The 17,546-nt window shown below is 34.9% G+C and overlaps 1 protein-coding gene across 2 annotated transcripts in view; it reads right to left on the reverse strand.

Moving 5' to 3' along the window:
• Window positions 1-17,546, reverse strand: part of SEM1 (SEM1 26S proteasome complex subunit) — a 33,285-nt gene extending 15,739 nt beyond the window's left edge. The window contains exons 1-2 of one of the 2 annotated variants that reach the window (XM_017525169.2): window positions 17,346-17,546; window positions 3,019-3,112 (exon numbers count right to left, since the gene is read on the reverse strand). In XM_017525169.2, the coding sequence (XP_017380658.1) occupies window positions 3,019-3,112; window positions 17,346-17,421 (170 nt within the window). In that variant the 5' untranslated portion in view covers window positions 17,422-17,546. The remainder of the gene's footprint in view (window positions 1-3,018; window positions 3,113-17,345) is intronic. The other variant, XM_017525170.2, reaches the window with a different exon arrangement.

Below are 17,546 nucleotides of genomic sequence, written 5' to 3' on the forward strand. Positions count from 1 at the left end.
AAAAAAAAAAAAAGTATATACCTATAGAAATCCAGAAACCTAAAGGCAGAAATACAACAGAGTACATAACAGCACTGTAGAGGTGTACTATAAAAACAGTAAGCCACAAATATATAATGTTCTATTTCTAAACAATAAAAAGGCAACACGTAATGATGAGAAATCCAATTATCAATACATTTACTACTGAAAGTTTCCTGGTAAAAATTATAGTATTCAATAATGTAGTAATTAGGTTAAGAGAAAGTGCTAGTGAAAGACAAAAGAAACAAAACGTTAAAGAAATTTGACTATTTCGAATGTCAAAAGAAGAAAACTTATATCGTCTCAACTTTAAAAATGTCAAAAGCATATCAGGAAAAAACCTCTGACATGTGTTTAAGAACACAGAGTAGGGATCAACAGCATTTGGAAGACCTGAAAATAAATAGTCCAATAGCATAATGATGGCAAGGAGGAACAAAAGGGAATGCATATTTTTCAAAAGGCAGTAGGGTGTTCTCTAATGTGAGGACATAAAACAAAGACAAATGTAAAAAGAAAGTTCATGAGCTTGTACACATAGAATTAATTTGATCCTCGAATAAACTGAAATCTGTAAAAATAACAAAAGGGGCTTTTAAGAGCCATACATTGATCATGAAGAATGAGAAAGAGCAGGTCCAATGCTTGGGACAGATGATGTAACATTAGCAGATTTTAGGGAAAAAGTAGGATTATTGTTCAATAGCTATCATTTTTATCTTGTCCATAAAACTATAATAGGAAAACAACCTTATTAAGACAAAATTGAAAACTAAGACAGGTAAGATAACTGCATTAAAGCAGTTTAAAGTCTCAAGGCTCTGAATAACTACATCTAAGGGTACTGAAAGAACCGTAAGATGTAGGCAAAAATCAGTCAGCAATACTTGAGAATGGAAATGAAAAACTGTAGAAGTATCAGAGTAAAGTGAAAGGTAAATTGTAGTATTTCTAAAAAGGAGAAAAACAGACGGGTAAAATTATTAACAGTTTCCAACAAAATTCTCTAAGTCTTTAGAATATAGAGTTTTGAGCCAATAAGAAAATAAAATGCATTGTACGAGCTGGTGCTACTTTATCACTATTAGAAATCAAATTTTAAAAATTTATTATAAACTATTTCACTTTCTTTTTGAACAAGCTTACTAGACTAGTAAATTAGAAGACTGGAACACATAGACCTTCTATATCTTTACTTGAGCAAAGTATGTGACAGTCTATTTATTCTTGCAGCCAAGACAGATAAATATATGCTGAATCAAAATAAAATTAGGAGAGAAAAAAGTCATTTCAACAAATGGTGCTGGAACAACTAGACATCTACATGCAGAAGAATGAGCTGAAGCCCTATTTCATAACATATACAAAAATTAACCCAAGACGAAGACCGACATCTAAGAGTTAAAAATTACAAAGCTCTTAGAAGAAAACATAGAGATAAATCTTCATTACCTTGAATTTGCCAATTAATTCTTAAATACGATACTGAAGGCAGAAATAACAAAAGAAAAAACAGACTTCATCAAAATTAAAAACTTTGTGCAAAAGGATACTATGAAGAAACTGAAAGACAACCTAACAGAATGGGAGAAAATATTTGCAAATCACTTATTTGATAAAGGCCTACTACCCAGAATATGTAAGGAAGCCTTACAACAATAACAAAAAGACAAACAACTCAGTAGTAAAATGGGCAAGGACTTGAACAGACATTTCTCCAAAGAAGTATACAAACAGAACAAGTATATGGAAAGATTAGTCATTAGGGAAATGCAAATCAAAGCTGCAAAGAGATACCACTTCATATCCTTCACTTACAGGACGGCTATAATTTAAAACAAAAAAAGAAAAATAAGTTTTGGCAAAGATGTGGAGAGACTGAAACCTTCACACCCTGCTAGTATGAATGCTAGTAGGAACATAAATTGTTCAACTGCTGTAGAAAACAGTTTGGCAGTTCCTCAAAAAGTTAAATATAGAATTAATGTGTGATCCAATAATTCCACTTGTGTGTGTGTGTGTGTGCTCAAAAGAATCGAAAACAGGTACTCAAATATATGTACACATATGTTCATAGCAGCACTATTCACAACAGCCAAATTGTAGAAACAGTCTGAATGTCCATCAACTGACGAATGTATAAAACGTAGCATATCCATACAATATTATTGTAAATTGGAGTACAATATACAATATGGAACATGTATATAGAATATTTTGCAGCCAAAAGAGGAATGAAGTACTGATGCATGGTACAACATAAATGAACCTTGGAAACATTATGCTAAGTGAAAGAAGGTATGCACCCAAGGCCACAATGTTGTACGATTTCATTTATATGAAGCATCCAGAATAGGTAAATCCTTACAGATAGAAAGCAGATCAGCAGCTGCCAGGGGTTAGGGGAAGAAAGAACGTGGAATGACTGCTTAACAGATACTGTGTTTCCTTTTGGGATGCTGAAAATACTGGAACTAAATAGAGATGATGGTTACACAATATTGAGGATGTACTAGAAGCCACTGAACTGTCCACTTTAAAATGGTTAATTTTATGTTATAAACAAATGAAATCAGGCAGATTTATACATGAATATGATATAGTACATTCTCACAAGCTCAATCTCCATTGCAGTTTGAGAATCACCAAGGTACCAGCACTCTAGGACTCTAATTTCTGCTGAGATATTTGATATTGGTAGAAAATTAACACTGACAGAATTAAATCCCCAAGGGTAAGAAATAGCAAATATGCTTCTATTCTACTACCTTTGTAAAAGGACTAGAAAGAACAAAAGTTGCATGATATGCAATTACACAAAGTGCTCATGTTTAGAATCACAGGAGATGAAGACAGTATGTCTTACTTTACATAATTCAAAAATCCTATTTCAAAGATTAAGCAGTTTTTAAGAAATTAATTATTTACGTAAATTACGTATTCCATGCTTATAAATAATACTGAGCTACAATAAAAATCTGGCTTAAAACTTACCGTAACTGATTAGAGAAGTCATCCTCTACATTGTCATCATCCCAATTATCCTCCCAGACATGTGCATCTTCATCTTCATCTAGGCCAGCCCAGTCTAAAAATAGAAACAGATGCTGTCTAAATATTTCTCACACATTTCCACAATTAAAAAAACTTTGAAAAGCTTGCTTATGAACACTCACAATTCAAAAACAGCTAGTATCATATCCATGAAAAATGGTATATTCCTTAAATCTTAGTTTATGCTGTCTAGTTCTCTCAATTCTTGAGTTTGCAGATAATCTAAAACAGAAGTTAATACAAAAAATTCTACTTGCAATGAAAACTTGTAATTTCAGGAGGATATTTACTTTGCTGATTTGTCTTTGAACGCATTTTTAGAAGGTCCACTTCACAATCTTTCAAAACACAACACCAACAACCCTAAAGCAAGTTGAGTGGCAGGAAGATACCAGTGTGGAATTGAAAACTGCAAAACACAAGGGTAACTCATACACAAATATTTAAAAGTAGACCCAACCATAAGCCACCACTAGCATCTAATATAGTTGATACAACATTTAGATTTTCAAAGGAAGAACAAACATAAATATGGATAGAGAAGAATATTGTAGTTTTTGGTTTTCTAAATTTTCTTCCTCCCTTTGGTAGTGGTAGAGGGGTGGTTTAGATTGAGATTTAAGCTTTTGTTTAGAATAGTGAGAAAGTACATAAGTATTACCATTATTCTCTAACTTCAAATCTCAAGCTCTAAATATGCTATGTGGGTTAACCCTGGAAATAGAAATTATCTGTTTTATAGTTATTTTAAGGAGTCTTTACAAAGATATCCAATGGAGTATAATGCTACAAAAAATAAGTTAAATAAACACTAGATACTGTGTTCTTGAGTAAAGGGGGTGATATAACTCAAAAATCACAATGGAACTATTTCAAGGTTCTAAGACAACAAGCTTCTTCTCAGCCTGAACCACTTCCAACTAACCAGCATCCTAAACTGTTAAGTGCCATTTCCATTGGCACTAGTCCCTAAAAAGGAAATGATCACGTGACAAACGATTCAAGCCAGAAATATAAAATAATATTTTGACACTTTTCTGCTAACCTTGTAAGTCTTTGAAAAATAGTGTAGAGCCTTATCTTTTAAAGCAACTATCTTTTAAGAAACAAATTTTTTCCCTCTAATTATGATTTGATTCAAAGTGTTGATTTCAATAGTTATTAAGTGATCTCCTCGAGTTGACTTTACTTCTTTTAACGTAGAGAGGGGAAAAATATTTATTAAGAATGGTGCAATGTTTTTTAGTTTTCATGTTAAACTCTGATGATCATTTAGCACAAGGATAAAGCATCTCTGCCTCCTCTAACAACCATCTCATGCTATTTTAATGGCAGAGAAAGGAAAGGAATAAAAACCCAGGAAAAAGGAACTGGCTCACGAAGAGGGGGAAAAAAAGAGTACTGTGGGCAACATTTTAGGCAGAACATATATAAAAAGATTCATGACAATAGCTCTATATTTCTTTGGTATTACTATATACTAATACTAAATAACATATATAAAAAGATTCATGACAATAGCTCTATATTTCTTACTACATAATTATGACACTACTAAGTAAACAAAGATGAAAGAGTTGCCAAATTCTTCGTTAATCATCTGATAAATCTGGATAAATTCTGTAGCCTTCATACCATTATCCTAAGCAGTAAGAAGCACTGATGTCTATGTAATAGCACACCATCCTTCCAGTCATCATAGATGAGGAATCTGAGAAATAACCTCTTTTCTATTACAACTTATTAAGCAATTAAAAATTAACAAGCACTAGTAAGAAAAATAGTGCTAACACTGACAAACCAGAATCTATAATGTTTTAGATGGAGATTTCTAAAGTTTATTAACTAGGATTATGTACTTAACTATATTACGTTAAAAGCTTATGTAATAGGGTATAACGCCCAAAACAGTATTTATAGCACTTACAAATTCTCTATACTATACAAAAATGTTACAATATATGTAAGTTACAATACATATAAAACTTTACTCAGTCAATGTGTAACATGAAAAAGCCATAACTGGATTTAGTTGACATCTTCTTGGATCTCTGAATTGTGTTTTAGTTTTCAGTTATAACACTACACTGATCACCATGCAATTTTAATCACTCAGTTTTAAAGCGTTAACTTCAGAAATAGTTTTTTTTTTAAAGGACAAAATAAAACCAATGATACCTCTGATACCTGATACCTGACATGATACCTCATGTCTAATGCTATCCTTCAATATGTAGATGGCCTTATAAAGCATACACTTTACCTAAAACACTAAATGCATTGCCACAACTGTGATTATTCATGTAAATAATCACAGCTGTATTTACTTCAAAGTGTATGCCTCCAGATGTGTACTGGTTTAAAAAAAAAAACCCTACATTTTAAAAAGTCAGAATTGGAAATAACCAATAACAGGTGCCTAATATGTAAGCTTCTAGCAATTCTAAATTATTTTATACTTTGTCCCAAATTTGGCTTTCTTCATATTGGCTAGTTGAGATGTGACTAGTTTGAAATTTCAAAAATCTGAGTTACCCAAGATTTCATACATACTTTATCTAAGTATCACCTTGACATTTAAGTACAAAAAGAATTTTCTCTCAACTTAGAAAATTATTTTACTACTTAATTTCCCCTACCCTTTACCATACATTTTCAGTTTTCTGAAAGGCATGAAATACAGCATTTTTAAGAAAAGTAAAAAGGAAATTCCACTCATACTAAAGAGGGTTGCAAATTTTCTATTCTACACCAATTTTCAAGAGCACCAAATTCTTATTCCATAACAATAAAGGTATTCTGAATATAAACAACCCAATCTCCAACCAAGTTTCTTCAAATATAAAATATTCAAGTATATACAGAACATTACATGAAAAGAAAAATACTAAATTTAACATTCACCATCATAGGTGTGTGTAAAAGAGAAAAGCAACAGTTACAAACAGCATCATTATACTCATGAGTATGATAATGAAGCCACACCATATCTAGTGATTCTAAGATAATTCACATGTGTTCCTGTTCAGGGTGTAGGAAACAAATTTTTTTTTTCAAAATTTCATTTCTGTAGGACATCATGATGCAAACACACCTATACCCTGCAGATAGATGTTCTAGTCAGTGACTAAGAAATCAATACCTAGCACTGCACTACTTTATTTTGTCTAACAAAGACCAAAACTGTTCGTAGATAATTTCAAACAAAAATCATGTCATAAACAATGTTTTTATTACTGGGCTATTGGTGAGGTTTCAGTTATTTGTGTCAAAGAGTCTGAAACAAAGGCTCAAAATAACTTCATAATCATTCATAACTATACTTAAATTTTTCAAAAAGGAAATCCAAACCCAATTATCTTCACCAACAATTTAAAAAAATGTAAGTCTAGCAGAATGGTTCCCTTTTGTTGGTTCCCTTCGTTGATTTTTTATTTTTTAATATTTTAAGTTCTGGGATACATGTACAGAACATGTAGGTTACATAGGTATACATGTACCATGGTGATTTCCTGCATCCATCAGCCTGTCATCTAGGTTTTAAACCCCGCATGCATTAGGTATTTCTCCTAATGCTATCCCTCCACTTCCCCCCACTCCCCAACAGACTCCAGTGTGTGATGTTCCCCTCCCTGTGTCCATGTGTTCTCACTGTTCAACTCCCACTTATCAGAACAAGCAGTGTTTGATTTTCTGTTCCTGTGTTTAGTTTGCTGAGAATAATGGTTTCCAGCTTCATCATGTCCCTGCAAAGGACACGAACACATTACTTTTTATGGCTGCATATACGGTATTCCGTGGTGTTTTTGGGCCACATTTTCTTTATTCAGTCTGTCATTGATGTGAATTTGGGCTGGTTCCAAGTCTTTGCTATTGTAAACAGTGCTGCAATAAACATACATGTGCATGTGTTTTTACAGCAGAATGATTTATAATCCTTTGGGCATATATCCAGTAATAGGACTACTGGGACAAATGGTATTTCTGGTTCTAGATCCTCGAGGAATCGCCACACTGTCTTCCACAATGGTTAAAGTAATTTACACTCCCACCAATAGTATAAAACCGTTCCAATTTCTCCACATCCCCTCCAACATAAATTTTTTAAAATTTATTTTTTCTTTGGCCTCCTGAACCTGGAAGATTTATGATTTTATTTTTAATTCCATAAAATTCACAAAAGCCATTACTCTCATCTTTTCCAAGCCCTCATGCCCTAGATTCATCTCATCTTGGTTCCCTCATTCTGATCTACCCTTCACATTACTGAGTCAAGGGTATCCAATCTCAACTCCACCATGCATATTCTTAGACACACAAGGGCAAAATCACAACCCCAGATTTCTTCTTTTTCTTAACACCCCATATCAAACTAGCTGCTAATGCTTCATCACTTCTGCCTCCCTTACTACTGTGGCAGCATTCTCTTTACTTCGTTCCTAATAATACTTTATTTCAAGCCCTTAGTCCTCACCTGAGTTATTTCGACAATTTCCTAATTATCCTCCCTGATTCTAGTCTTTCTATCTTTCAAATTAATTCTGCTGGATTAATGTTTCAGCCTATTGCCTAAAGGAAACTTACACAGATCACTGTCATGAGCAAAACAAACAAAACATTTTAAAAACCACTTCTCATCTACTTAAGGATTAAGTCCAAACTGGTCAGCAGCTTAAAGTTTTCCTTGCTTAGGCCTCAAACTACCTGCATTTGCAACTACTATGTCACAAGCAAGTACAATATACATGCACACTTATTTTTCACATCAAAAGCATCTACATCTTTTCCCTTCTTTTGAAAAACCCTTTCCTCATTTCTTTTGAAAGCCCCATTCAAATGTTACTACCTCACATTGTACATAACTGGAAGTAATGTTTCTTTTGAACTGCGGTTGTACTTTACTATCAGTTAAAGGAAACCAAATTACATCTTACCCAGAAGCCCAACAGGTAAGAGAAACAAAAGCAATGTTGCTCTGGTTTAATTAGGGGTAGGGAAAAAACGGCTTGGAAGCCCACCTCAGGATAAAGCACTTCTGCTTGGTGTTAAAAACCACTGATCCCTCTCTCCCTTGACAAGTACTACTAACTAAGTTCAAAGACAAATATCTATAGGAGTCAAATTTGTCCCAGGACAGCCTCTAGTTAACTGCGAACTTGGATAAATTATTTAATTTGGCTGATCTCTAGCTATAAAACATAAACCTCAAAGAGCTATAAACATTCAATGACACTATGTATGCAAAGAACTTAGTACTGATAAATGGCAGCTAATATCATTCTCTCTGTACTTTTCAGTACCAGATTTATAGGAAACACTCAGCAAATATATGTCAAATGAATAATCTTTTATCACATGTTAATCATTGGAAAGGCAACTTGTGGGATGAGGGAGGTGAGTAGAGAAATATGTCTTAGAATATAAACAATACAATTTCTATCAAACATTACATGTACAACAGAGTACACAACCAGACAAAGAATAAAGCATATTTGGTAAATTTTAAATACTTCTGAAGAAGAGTACTGTTGTTCCTCGGTATACTCAGGGTACCTGTTCCAGGACAGCCCAAGTATACCCAAATCTATGCATACGCAGATCCCACGGTCAGCCAAGTGGTAGTTAGCCCACTGTACAGGTGGGTTTCATATCCCGCAAATATTTTATTTCCTTTTCCTGTTTGGTTGAAAAAAATCTGTGTATAAATGGACCCTCACACTTCAAGCCATGTTGTTAAAGGATCAACTATACAGTTTTTGAAACTTTTATTTTCCTCTCAGTGTTTTCACAGTTCATCACATCTTTCAATGAGTAATGTTTAACAACCAAGTAGCAACATTAAACACTACTTAAGCCACAATTGCTTTACTGCTTGCTCATTCCATAGAACCAATGAAATAGCTAACTTTTAAATAGTTTTTCAGTGTTTAATATCCTGGTTCACAACTCTTACTAACCATCTTGATTTGGGGATTTTTCATTCCCATCTGTATGTACCCCTAAACAATCTATGTTATTATTCTGTGTGTCTTTCTATGAATAACCACACTACTGTTTATGTACTTGTGGAAAAACATTTAATAGCAATTTTTTTTTTTAATTTACAAGTTTCTAATACTCTGAAATAAATCAACTATCAAATAACTCACAAATTCAACAAGCTTAATTTTGAATATATTAAAAATTACTAAATACATGTCAGAAATAGCTCAAATTCTAAATAAATATTAAATATCATCCAAAATTCAAACTCCTAAGTACATTAGAGGGGCGAGAAGAGAGGAGACTAATGTTTACTGAATACCAACTTTGTGCCAGACTCTGTCATGCTCTTTTACATATCTATCATTGTTCTGAACTAAATCTTTGTATCCCCGCCCCCCTACCCAAATTCTTCTGTTGAAGCCCTCATCCTCAATATGATGGTATTCAGGAGGTAATCAGGATTGAATGAGGTCTTGAGGGTGGGGCTCTCATGATGGGATTAGTGCCTTTATAAGAAGAGATACCAGAGAGCATACACTCTTTCACTGGCCACAAGAGAACACAGCATAAAGGTAGCCGTGTGCAAGGAAAGAAGAGTGGCTTCACCAAGAACTGTATCGACCTATACTTTAATCTTGGACTCCCCAGCCTCCAGAATAGGTTAGAAATTAAATCTCTGATGTTTAAGCCACTCAGTCTATGGTATTTTGTTATGGCAGCCCAGGCCAATGAATACAATAATGTAATGCTTTCATGACTCTAATAAATATTATTAGCCATAAATTACAGATAATGAAATTGAGGATTAAGATGGTAATAGCTCAGAGACATAATGGTTAATCTCACTTAAAAAAATCAATCCAAATCAAAATGATACAATTTTACTTCTCATTCATGAGGTCAGCTATGACGACCATGTTTACTATTTATTGTAGCAAGCTTATGAGGGAAAAGGTGAATTGTAGATGGAAACATAAATGGCATAACCCTTCTCAAAGGCAATTTGAGGATACCTATCAAAATTTAAGACACACCTGGTCTAAGATGAGATGTCTAAGCCCAAGCAGATCAAGGAGGGCATTCCTGTAGAGGGGCACCATGGTATGGCTGGTGTGTCAGAGCCTGGACAGAATGAAGAAGTCACCCACACTAAAGGAGGGGAGGGTGGCCTAGCATAAAATGTGGAGCCCAAGTAGGGCAAGAAGGGCATGTTTTGGGGGCAGAAAACATTGGTTAGGAAGGGTGATAAACAAATACACAATATACATAAGATAATGGAGGCAAAGTTTCTCACTATTGGAGAAGGAACTATCAAATGCAGAAAGGGAAAAAACAAGAATGAACCCAGTGGTGTTGAACTGCAATTGGAGGTATCTGTGTGAACCCATGGTTTTACACACACACACACACACACACACACACACACACACACACCCTGTACATCCCTAGTTCCTGCCACTTAGAGGGTCTGGGAGCAGGAATATCCCAAAAGCAATAAACATAACCAAGGTCAAGACCTTGCCTTCTAAATACCATTCTCCACTAAAAAGAAATCACATTGAAGAAATGGCTGATTCTAGGTATACAATTAGTTTGGAACACACCTTGTACCAAAATGCTAGGAAATGCACAAAGAATAATGGAGACATGACAAAAGGACACAGAAGACAGCTTGAAAGTGTTCTGCATATTCAAATACGGGACAATCTGAGAATCCAAATAATAGTTACAAATTATAACCTACTCATCAGAATCCATGAGTCCACACTGCTGCATGGTTTTTAAAAAATGAACAAATTACAAGTTTCATGATCATTGGAATACTGTATTTACAGTTTCAAAGTTCCTCCCCCCAAAATGCCTAATACAAAGGGAAAATTAGTAACCTAACAATGGAAAAGCCTAACAAACACCACCTTAATAGAGTGATCAAAGTGAACATCCCCAATAATTAAACAAGTGAGAATAATGTTCCATCTAAAAGGATGTCCCAAGAACAGAGCACAAAGACTACAATGTAGACCTTTAATCATGAGGAAATAGGCAAAGTTAAGGAACATTCTACAAAATATCTGGTCTGCAGTCTTCTAAAGTATCAAAATCATGAAAGTTAAAGACAAAATGAGGAATGCTCTCGACTAAGGAAGACTAAAGAGACATGACAAGAGAATGTAATAGCTTTATATTAAGACTCTAATGAGATAATGGGAGAAAGGTGAAAGGGATCTGTGGGTTAGATCACACAGGCTGAGTATCCCTTATTCGAAATGCTTGAGACCATTAGTGTTTCAAATTTTGTATTTTTTTGAATTTTGGAATATTTGCGTTATATATTTATAATTTAGCATCCCAAATCCCCAAACCTGAAATCTCACATTGGCACCCAGAAAGCTCGAGATTCTGGTGGACTTCAGATTTGGAATGCTCAACCTATGGTAAGGCAACAGTGTATTAATCTCCTGATTTTTACGGTTGTCATGTGACTATGTCCTTATAGGAAATACACATTAAAATACTCAGGAGTAATGGCCATCAAGCTGGCAACTTATTCTCAAATGGTTTAGAGAAAAATGTTTGTACTGTACTTTCAACTATTCTGTAAGTTTGAGATTATTTCAAAATAAAAATTATATTATAAAAAATAAAAATGAGTCTGCCAATTTGATTTGGCAATTTTCTCTCTAGAAGTTTATCTTATAGATTAGCCCACACACGTAAACAAAGACATAAACATATTCACTATTTGTAACAGAAAAACAAACAAACAAAGAAACCCCAAGCAACAATAACAAAAAAAACCCTAAAGCTATAAGGTTATTTACTGCAGCATATTCCATTTCTTTTTTTAAAAAAGGCCAGGTTTGGTGGCTCACACCTATAATTCCAGCACTTTGGAAGACTGTGGTGGAAAGACTGCTGAGGCCATGAGTTCAGTACCGGCCTGGGCAACACAGTGCGACCACATCTCTACAAAAAATTTGAAAAAACAAATTAGTCAGGTGAGGTGGCACATGCCTGTAATCCCAGCTACTAGGGAGGCTGAGACAGAGGATCACTGAATCCCAGGAATTCATGACTGCAATAATCTGTGACAGCACCACTGCACTCCAGCCTGGGTGACAGCACCAGAGCAAGACCTTGTCACTCTAAAAAAAAAACAAACAAACAAACAAACAAACAAACANAAAAAAAAAAAAAAACTGTAATATCTATTCAAGAAGGGACTAGTTAAACAGACTATTCAAGATGCACACAAGAACATGAGGTAGATTTTTATATCAATGTGAAAACGTGCCTGAGCTACATTTAATAACAAAAATCAAGTAGGAGGAAACCGTATATATAGAATGTCTTTTGTGTGTGTAATTAAAGGATATACACAAACAAGTGCAATTTATATATACATTCTGGAAGAATACTAAAGAAAAAAATATTTAATGTTGGTTACCACTGGGATATAAAAAACTTTTTGGGGGAATGGTAGAGGGAAACTGTTTTTACTTTTTAATTTATACTCTCATAAGTTTAAATTTTTACTATAATCAGTTACATATACAATTGTCCTATGTAATATGCTATAAAAATATTTTAAAGAGGAAGTTAAGTAACTAGCATGAGGTGACAAGCTGAAAGTTTATGTATGTTGGATTTCAACCTGGGCCTAATCCTAGATTCATCATGCTTATTCTATCCTGGGGTTCAAAAACTTTCTTCTTGCCTATAATTATCAAAAATGGATATTCAACAGGTACTCTGCCAATCATTATATAGATTACATACTTTATCTTAAAAATTTTTAGTAACATTGAGTTTTCCATCTCTTGCTACCACCATGTAACTAATTTAAATGTTTGATGGTCATGTCCACTGCATTACATTTAATAATGCAAAACAGCAAAAGCCCTTTTTGGCACTAGGTAAACTGACTAGCATGGTGTGCGATGGTAACAATACTGGTCACATCTATCTTCTACATTTAAGATTCTAAAGAACCTCCCATTGAATATTTAGTCCTGTTGGCATGTGATGTTGACATAAATATTTCTCAACAGCACTTTTCGCAGGGCAGTTCTTCTGTATGCAGGCACAAATTTAATATCATTGACATCTACCCACTAAATGCTGGTAGTTTTTCTACACTCCTACCTATCAAGTGAATATAACATCCAAAATTACTCCCCTGATTAAGAACCACTGTAAGATGTCATATTTTTTAAGGCACAAGTGATAGTGCCTCAGTTATTCCAGAATGCTGGCAGCATTAGGGGATCACTGGTCTGTTGTCTGCCTCAACAGACAGATTCCCATGATAACAGTGTCTTATCCAAAAATTTCTCAAGGGGCCACGGGGTGGAGAGGTGGTTAGTATTCTGCTCCTGATTTCTTCAAGACTATATAGCAATTTTACCTATTACAGAAAAAGTATAACACTTAGTATAATATCACTCTTGCAAATGCTATTGCTGCTGCAGGCAAACTCAATTTCATTCTAAATATTCTAAAAAAGCTTCTCGCTTAAAAACAAAACAAAACAACAACAACAACAAAAAAAAAAAACCTCTGAATTCTGGCATAGGAAGAGAATAAAAGAATCTAAAGGACCACTTGTTTTCTTCCCACTTTTACTCCCATCCACATCTAATTGTCAGAGAAACTAATAAAAATATTTTTTAAAACTCTTTCAATAATTTGATACGAAAAAGTAATCAAAGTTTTAAATAAATTATAGACTACTTCAATTTTTGACTCTATTACCACTAACCTAAACATACTATGAGTTGAGAAATGAAATCTTCTCTAGACTTTTAAGTTGCTCTCTGGTCTTAAAATTCCAACCATTTCAAAACTTCCAAAATTATATTAAAATCAATCACACCCAGGATTCTGAATGTTTTCCTAATAAAGGCTGTTGACAATCAGTTTAAGTAGTCAAGAAGTTGAAGACTGTATATCATAAAGATCCTAAACATGATTTTTTAACAGCTCCTGCTTAATAACCAGTAGATTACACACCCACCAATTGGAATAAATTGTGAGGAACTGCCAAAGTAGCACAGATTCATAGGCTACAGAAAGGGTTAAAAATAAAAGGAGTATTTGTACCTTCAGAGACTCCTTCCAGATGTTACACTTTACACTGAAGGGCTATTGAGAGAAACAATGAGGCCTCCATGAAAACATGTTACATTAGTTTCCTTTTTAAAATAAAAATTCCCTTTCCTTAAAAATGATTAAGTGGACATCCTACTAAACAGATTCTTATACAAGATTAAATGTAACAAGACCACTCCCAAAAGAAGGACAATCTATTAGTCGAACCATCAATAATGACTTTCATGTGGCAACCTCTACCAAGTTACCCAAGACAGTGGATAAAATCCACTTTCTGGAGCACTGAGACTCAACAAAGCCTTTGAAAGTAAGATCTCTTTTAGACTGCAGAGATGTTCATAGGCTGCCTTAACAACAGCAATTTTAATTTGTATCTGTTAAGGAATTTGTCAATGACATATTTACAAGAAAAATAATTTTCCAAAGTACAGAAAGAACTTGAAAGTAAATCAGGGCATTAATAATTGAAGTGAAAACTCAAATACCAAAAGATTCAAAATAGGTCACTGTTTTAAAGTAATTATTTTCAAACTTTAATGTGCAAAACAAACCTCTTAGGAATCTTCGTAAAGCTCATGCTAATTAAGCAGGTCTAGGTTAAGGAATGATGAGATGCTGTGATTTCAATCTGATCCCAGGCAATGCCTAGTCTGCTGTTTCATGGATCACATTTTGAGTAGCAACAGACTCTAAGCCTTGACTAAGGCTAAAACATGACAGAAATGTTAAGATTCTCAGAAAAGAAATAATTCTTTGGTGATATTTTTCCAAGTTTGTTTTTCTTTTGGTTTTATTATTTATTAGAACAATTTTCATGAGTAAATATTGAGTGGTTTCAGCTTGTAGGCTGACTTTTTCACTAATTCAAATTAAGAAAAACTTATCCAAATCATAAACCAGAGAACAGGAGAAAGTTGAACAAAATAAAGGCATTAACAATGTTTCTCATTCTAAGATGGAAAATTTGCTGAATGAATTAGGTTCTACACATTTATACCCGAAGACAACAAATATTCTGTAAGGAGACCCATAAACGGTGAATTACTTAATGTTAATAAACCAGTCTGTTGTGAGTCCTTTGTCTTTAGAAAAAATATTTTCTTTGCTTTTCCTTTTACCTTTTTGTTTTGTGTCACTGCTATGTAACTACTGACACTTTGAAAAATTGCTGCTCACAACATAAACTTGGAACAAGAACAAACTACACTCTGCAAAAGCTGATTAAAATTGCTGAAAAAAAATAAACTGTAGCATCAGGCATATAATTATCTCTATATCGTTTTTAAGCAATCAATTCTCAACTAACTACTCATTTTAAATGCAGGTTCGTTCACTCAGCCAGCATTTATTGACCACCTACTATGTGTCAGGCACTTTGCTAAATGTTAGGGATAAAGTTTGGATCAGGGACTCAGCTCTTTCAGATCCTGGCTTGGACATAATGGCAAATCGTGGTATTGCTTTTTTTTCTTTTTGTCTCTAAGCCTCCATTTTCTCAAGGTGATAGTGATAGATTATATAAGGTAAATAAGTGCCTAACATTCCAATCTGTATATGATAATGAAGAATGCTATTTGAAGTATGAAGTTAGAGTCAGAAGTAGATTCTACCTGCAATAGGCCAGCTTTCTACTACATAGCTCTATGTTGGCAGATTATGAAGCAACTTGAAAGTGACGTAAAGAAAACATGACTGAACAGATAAATCCACTACCAAAACAAAAAAACTAAGACTGCCTACAACAGATAATAAATTCCAGAACTGAAAAGAAATGCGCTTTGGGTTAGTTTATGAGTTTGTGTAACATGTACACTAATGTTCTCTTCCACTAAACAAAATAAAAGTACACTATAAATAAATAGAACAAATGTTCCAGCTATGTGGTTTTATGCACAAGAGGATCATGATAGGGTACACAACTTGGGACAATCTTAGTGAAGTAGTAATTACTTGATGCAACAGGATGTGTACACCATTAACCACAATTCTCTTTCTACCACCTTTAGAAAGTTATCTCCTTTTCTTATAAGGTAAATATTTACAAATCTACTCATAACAATTAACCAATAAAGCAGCCTATTTTGAAAACCTAACTGGTAACAGTGATCTCACAAAAAGAAGCAGTACAGCTAAAGTTAAGAGCTTTGGTGTCAATCAGGCCAGGTGTCCCAATTTCACTTCTATTCTTTCTAACTAGTTGTGAGACTTGAGGAACGTCTCTTAACCATTCCACACTTCAGTTTACCTGAAGAATGGCAATACCAGAGCCTACTTCCTGTATTTATGAAAGTGGAATATGCTATTACAAGTAAAGCACTTAGACAAGTTCTTAAAAACAGCAGCCACTCAATAAATGCTAGCAATTTGCTATTACCTACAATGAAAAAACTAAAGGCCTTTAGTTTTTAAGCTAAAAAAAGATGTATAAGACTTAGGTTCTTTTTAAAAATATTTTATTTTTGTAGAGACAGGGTCTCGCTATGTTGCCCAGGCTGGTCTTGAACTCCTGACCTCATGTGATCTTCCTGCCTCGCCCTCCTAAAGTGCTGGGATTACAGTCGTGAGCCATCATACCCGGCAAGTTTTAGGGTCTTATAAAGCTTTAAGTTAGTTCACAGTTAAGTGATCAAAATGGTGAGGAACAGGGTAAGGCAGTAACGTGTATTAAGAACCCAACATCTTATCCTACTATCCTACTTAATCAGCCTTCACTTGTAACGTCCTAAAGTTAAGCTGCATTGGCGTACTATAGACAATTCTATTCTGGAAAGGTTTAAAGGCAAAAAAAGACTGCTAAAACAAAAATAAAATAAAATAAAAATAAGAGAAAGAGAGGTTATGTAGACTTGTACTACACTTAAGTGGTGGGTAACCCAGAGGAACAGCAAAGGCACCAACTATCCCAGACACGGGGGTATGGGTCTGGACTCACGGCGGCTCCTCCCAGTGAGGAGGCCGAGGCCATTGGGCCTCACCAGTGAGTCCCAGCGCGACACCCCAAACCCGAAGCCAGGGCACCACTGAGGGGTGAGCCTCAGCGCCTCCACTGCCCGCCCCGGGGGTCCAAACTTCCAGCCGGTGCACCAAGCCGGCCCGAGCGCCCAAGCCGCTTCCACACGGAGGCCTGAATCACTGTCCGCGCTGGACAGAAGCCGGGGCCCAGAGGTTACCTTCAGCAGGGAACTCTTCAAACTCGTCGTCTTCCTCTAAGAGACCTAAGTCTACCGGCTGCTTTTTCTCTGACATCGCGACCCTCCGCGCCCAATACCTCCCAGATCAGCAGGAAAGTTGAAATCCTCACGCTTCCTCAAGGAAATGCCACCGTCGCTACCGCCTCAGAGGCTGACGCTACCATAGAGACTCGGGGAAAG

This window comes from Cebus imitator, unplaced genomic scaffold (assembly GCF_001604975.1).
Source record: "Cebus imitator isolate Cc_AM_T3 unplaced genomic scaffold, Cebus_imitator-1.0 Scaffold37, whole genome shotgun sequence".
In the NCBI taxonomy this organism is placed as follows: Eukaryota; Metazoa; Chordata; class Mammalia; order Primates; family Cebidae; genus Cebus; species Cebus imitator.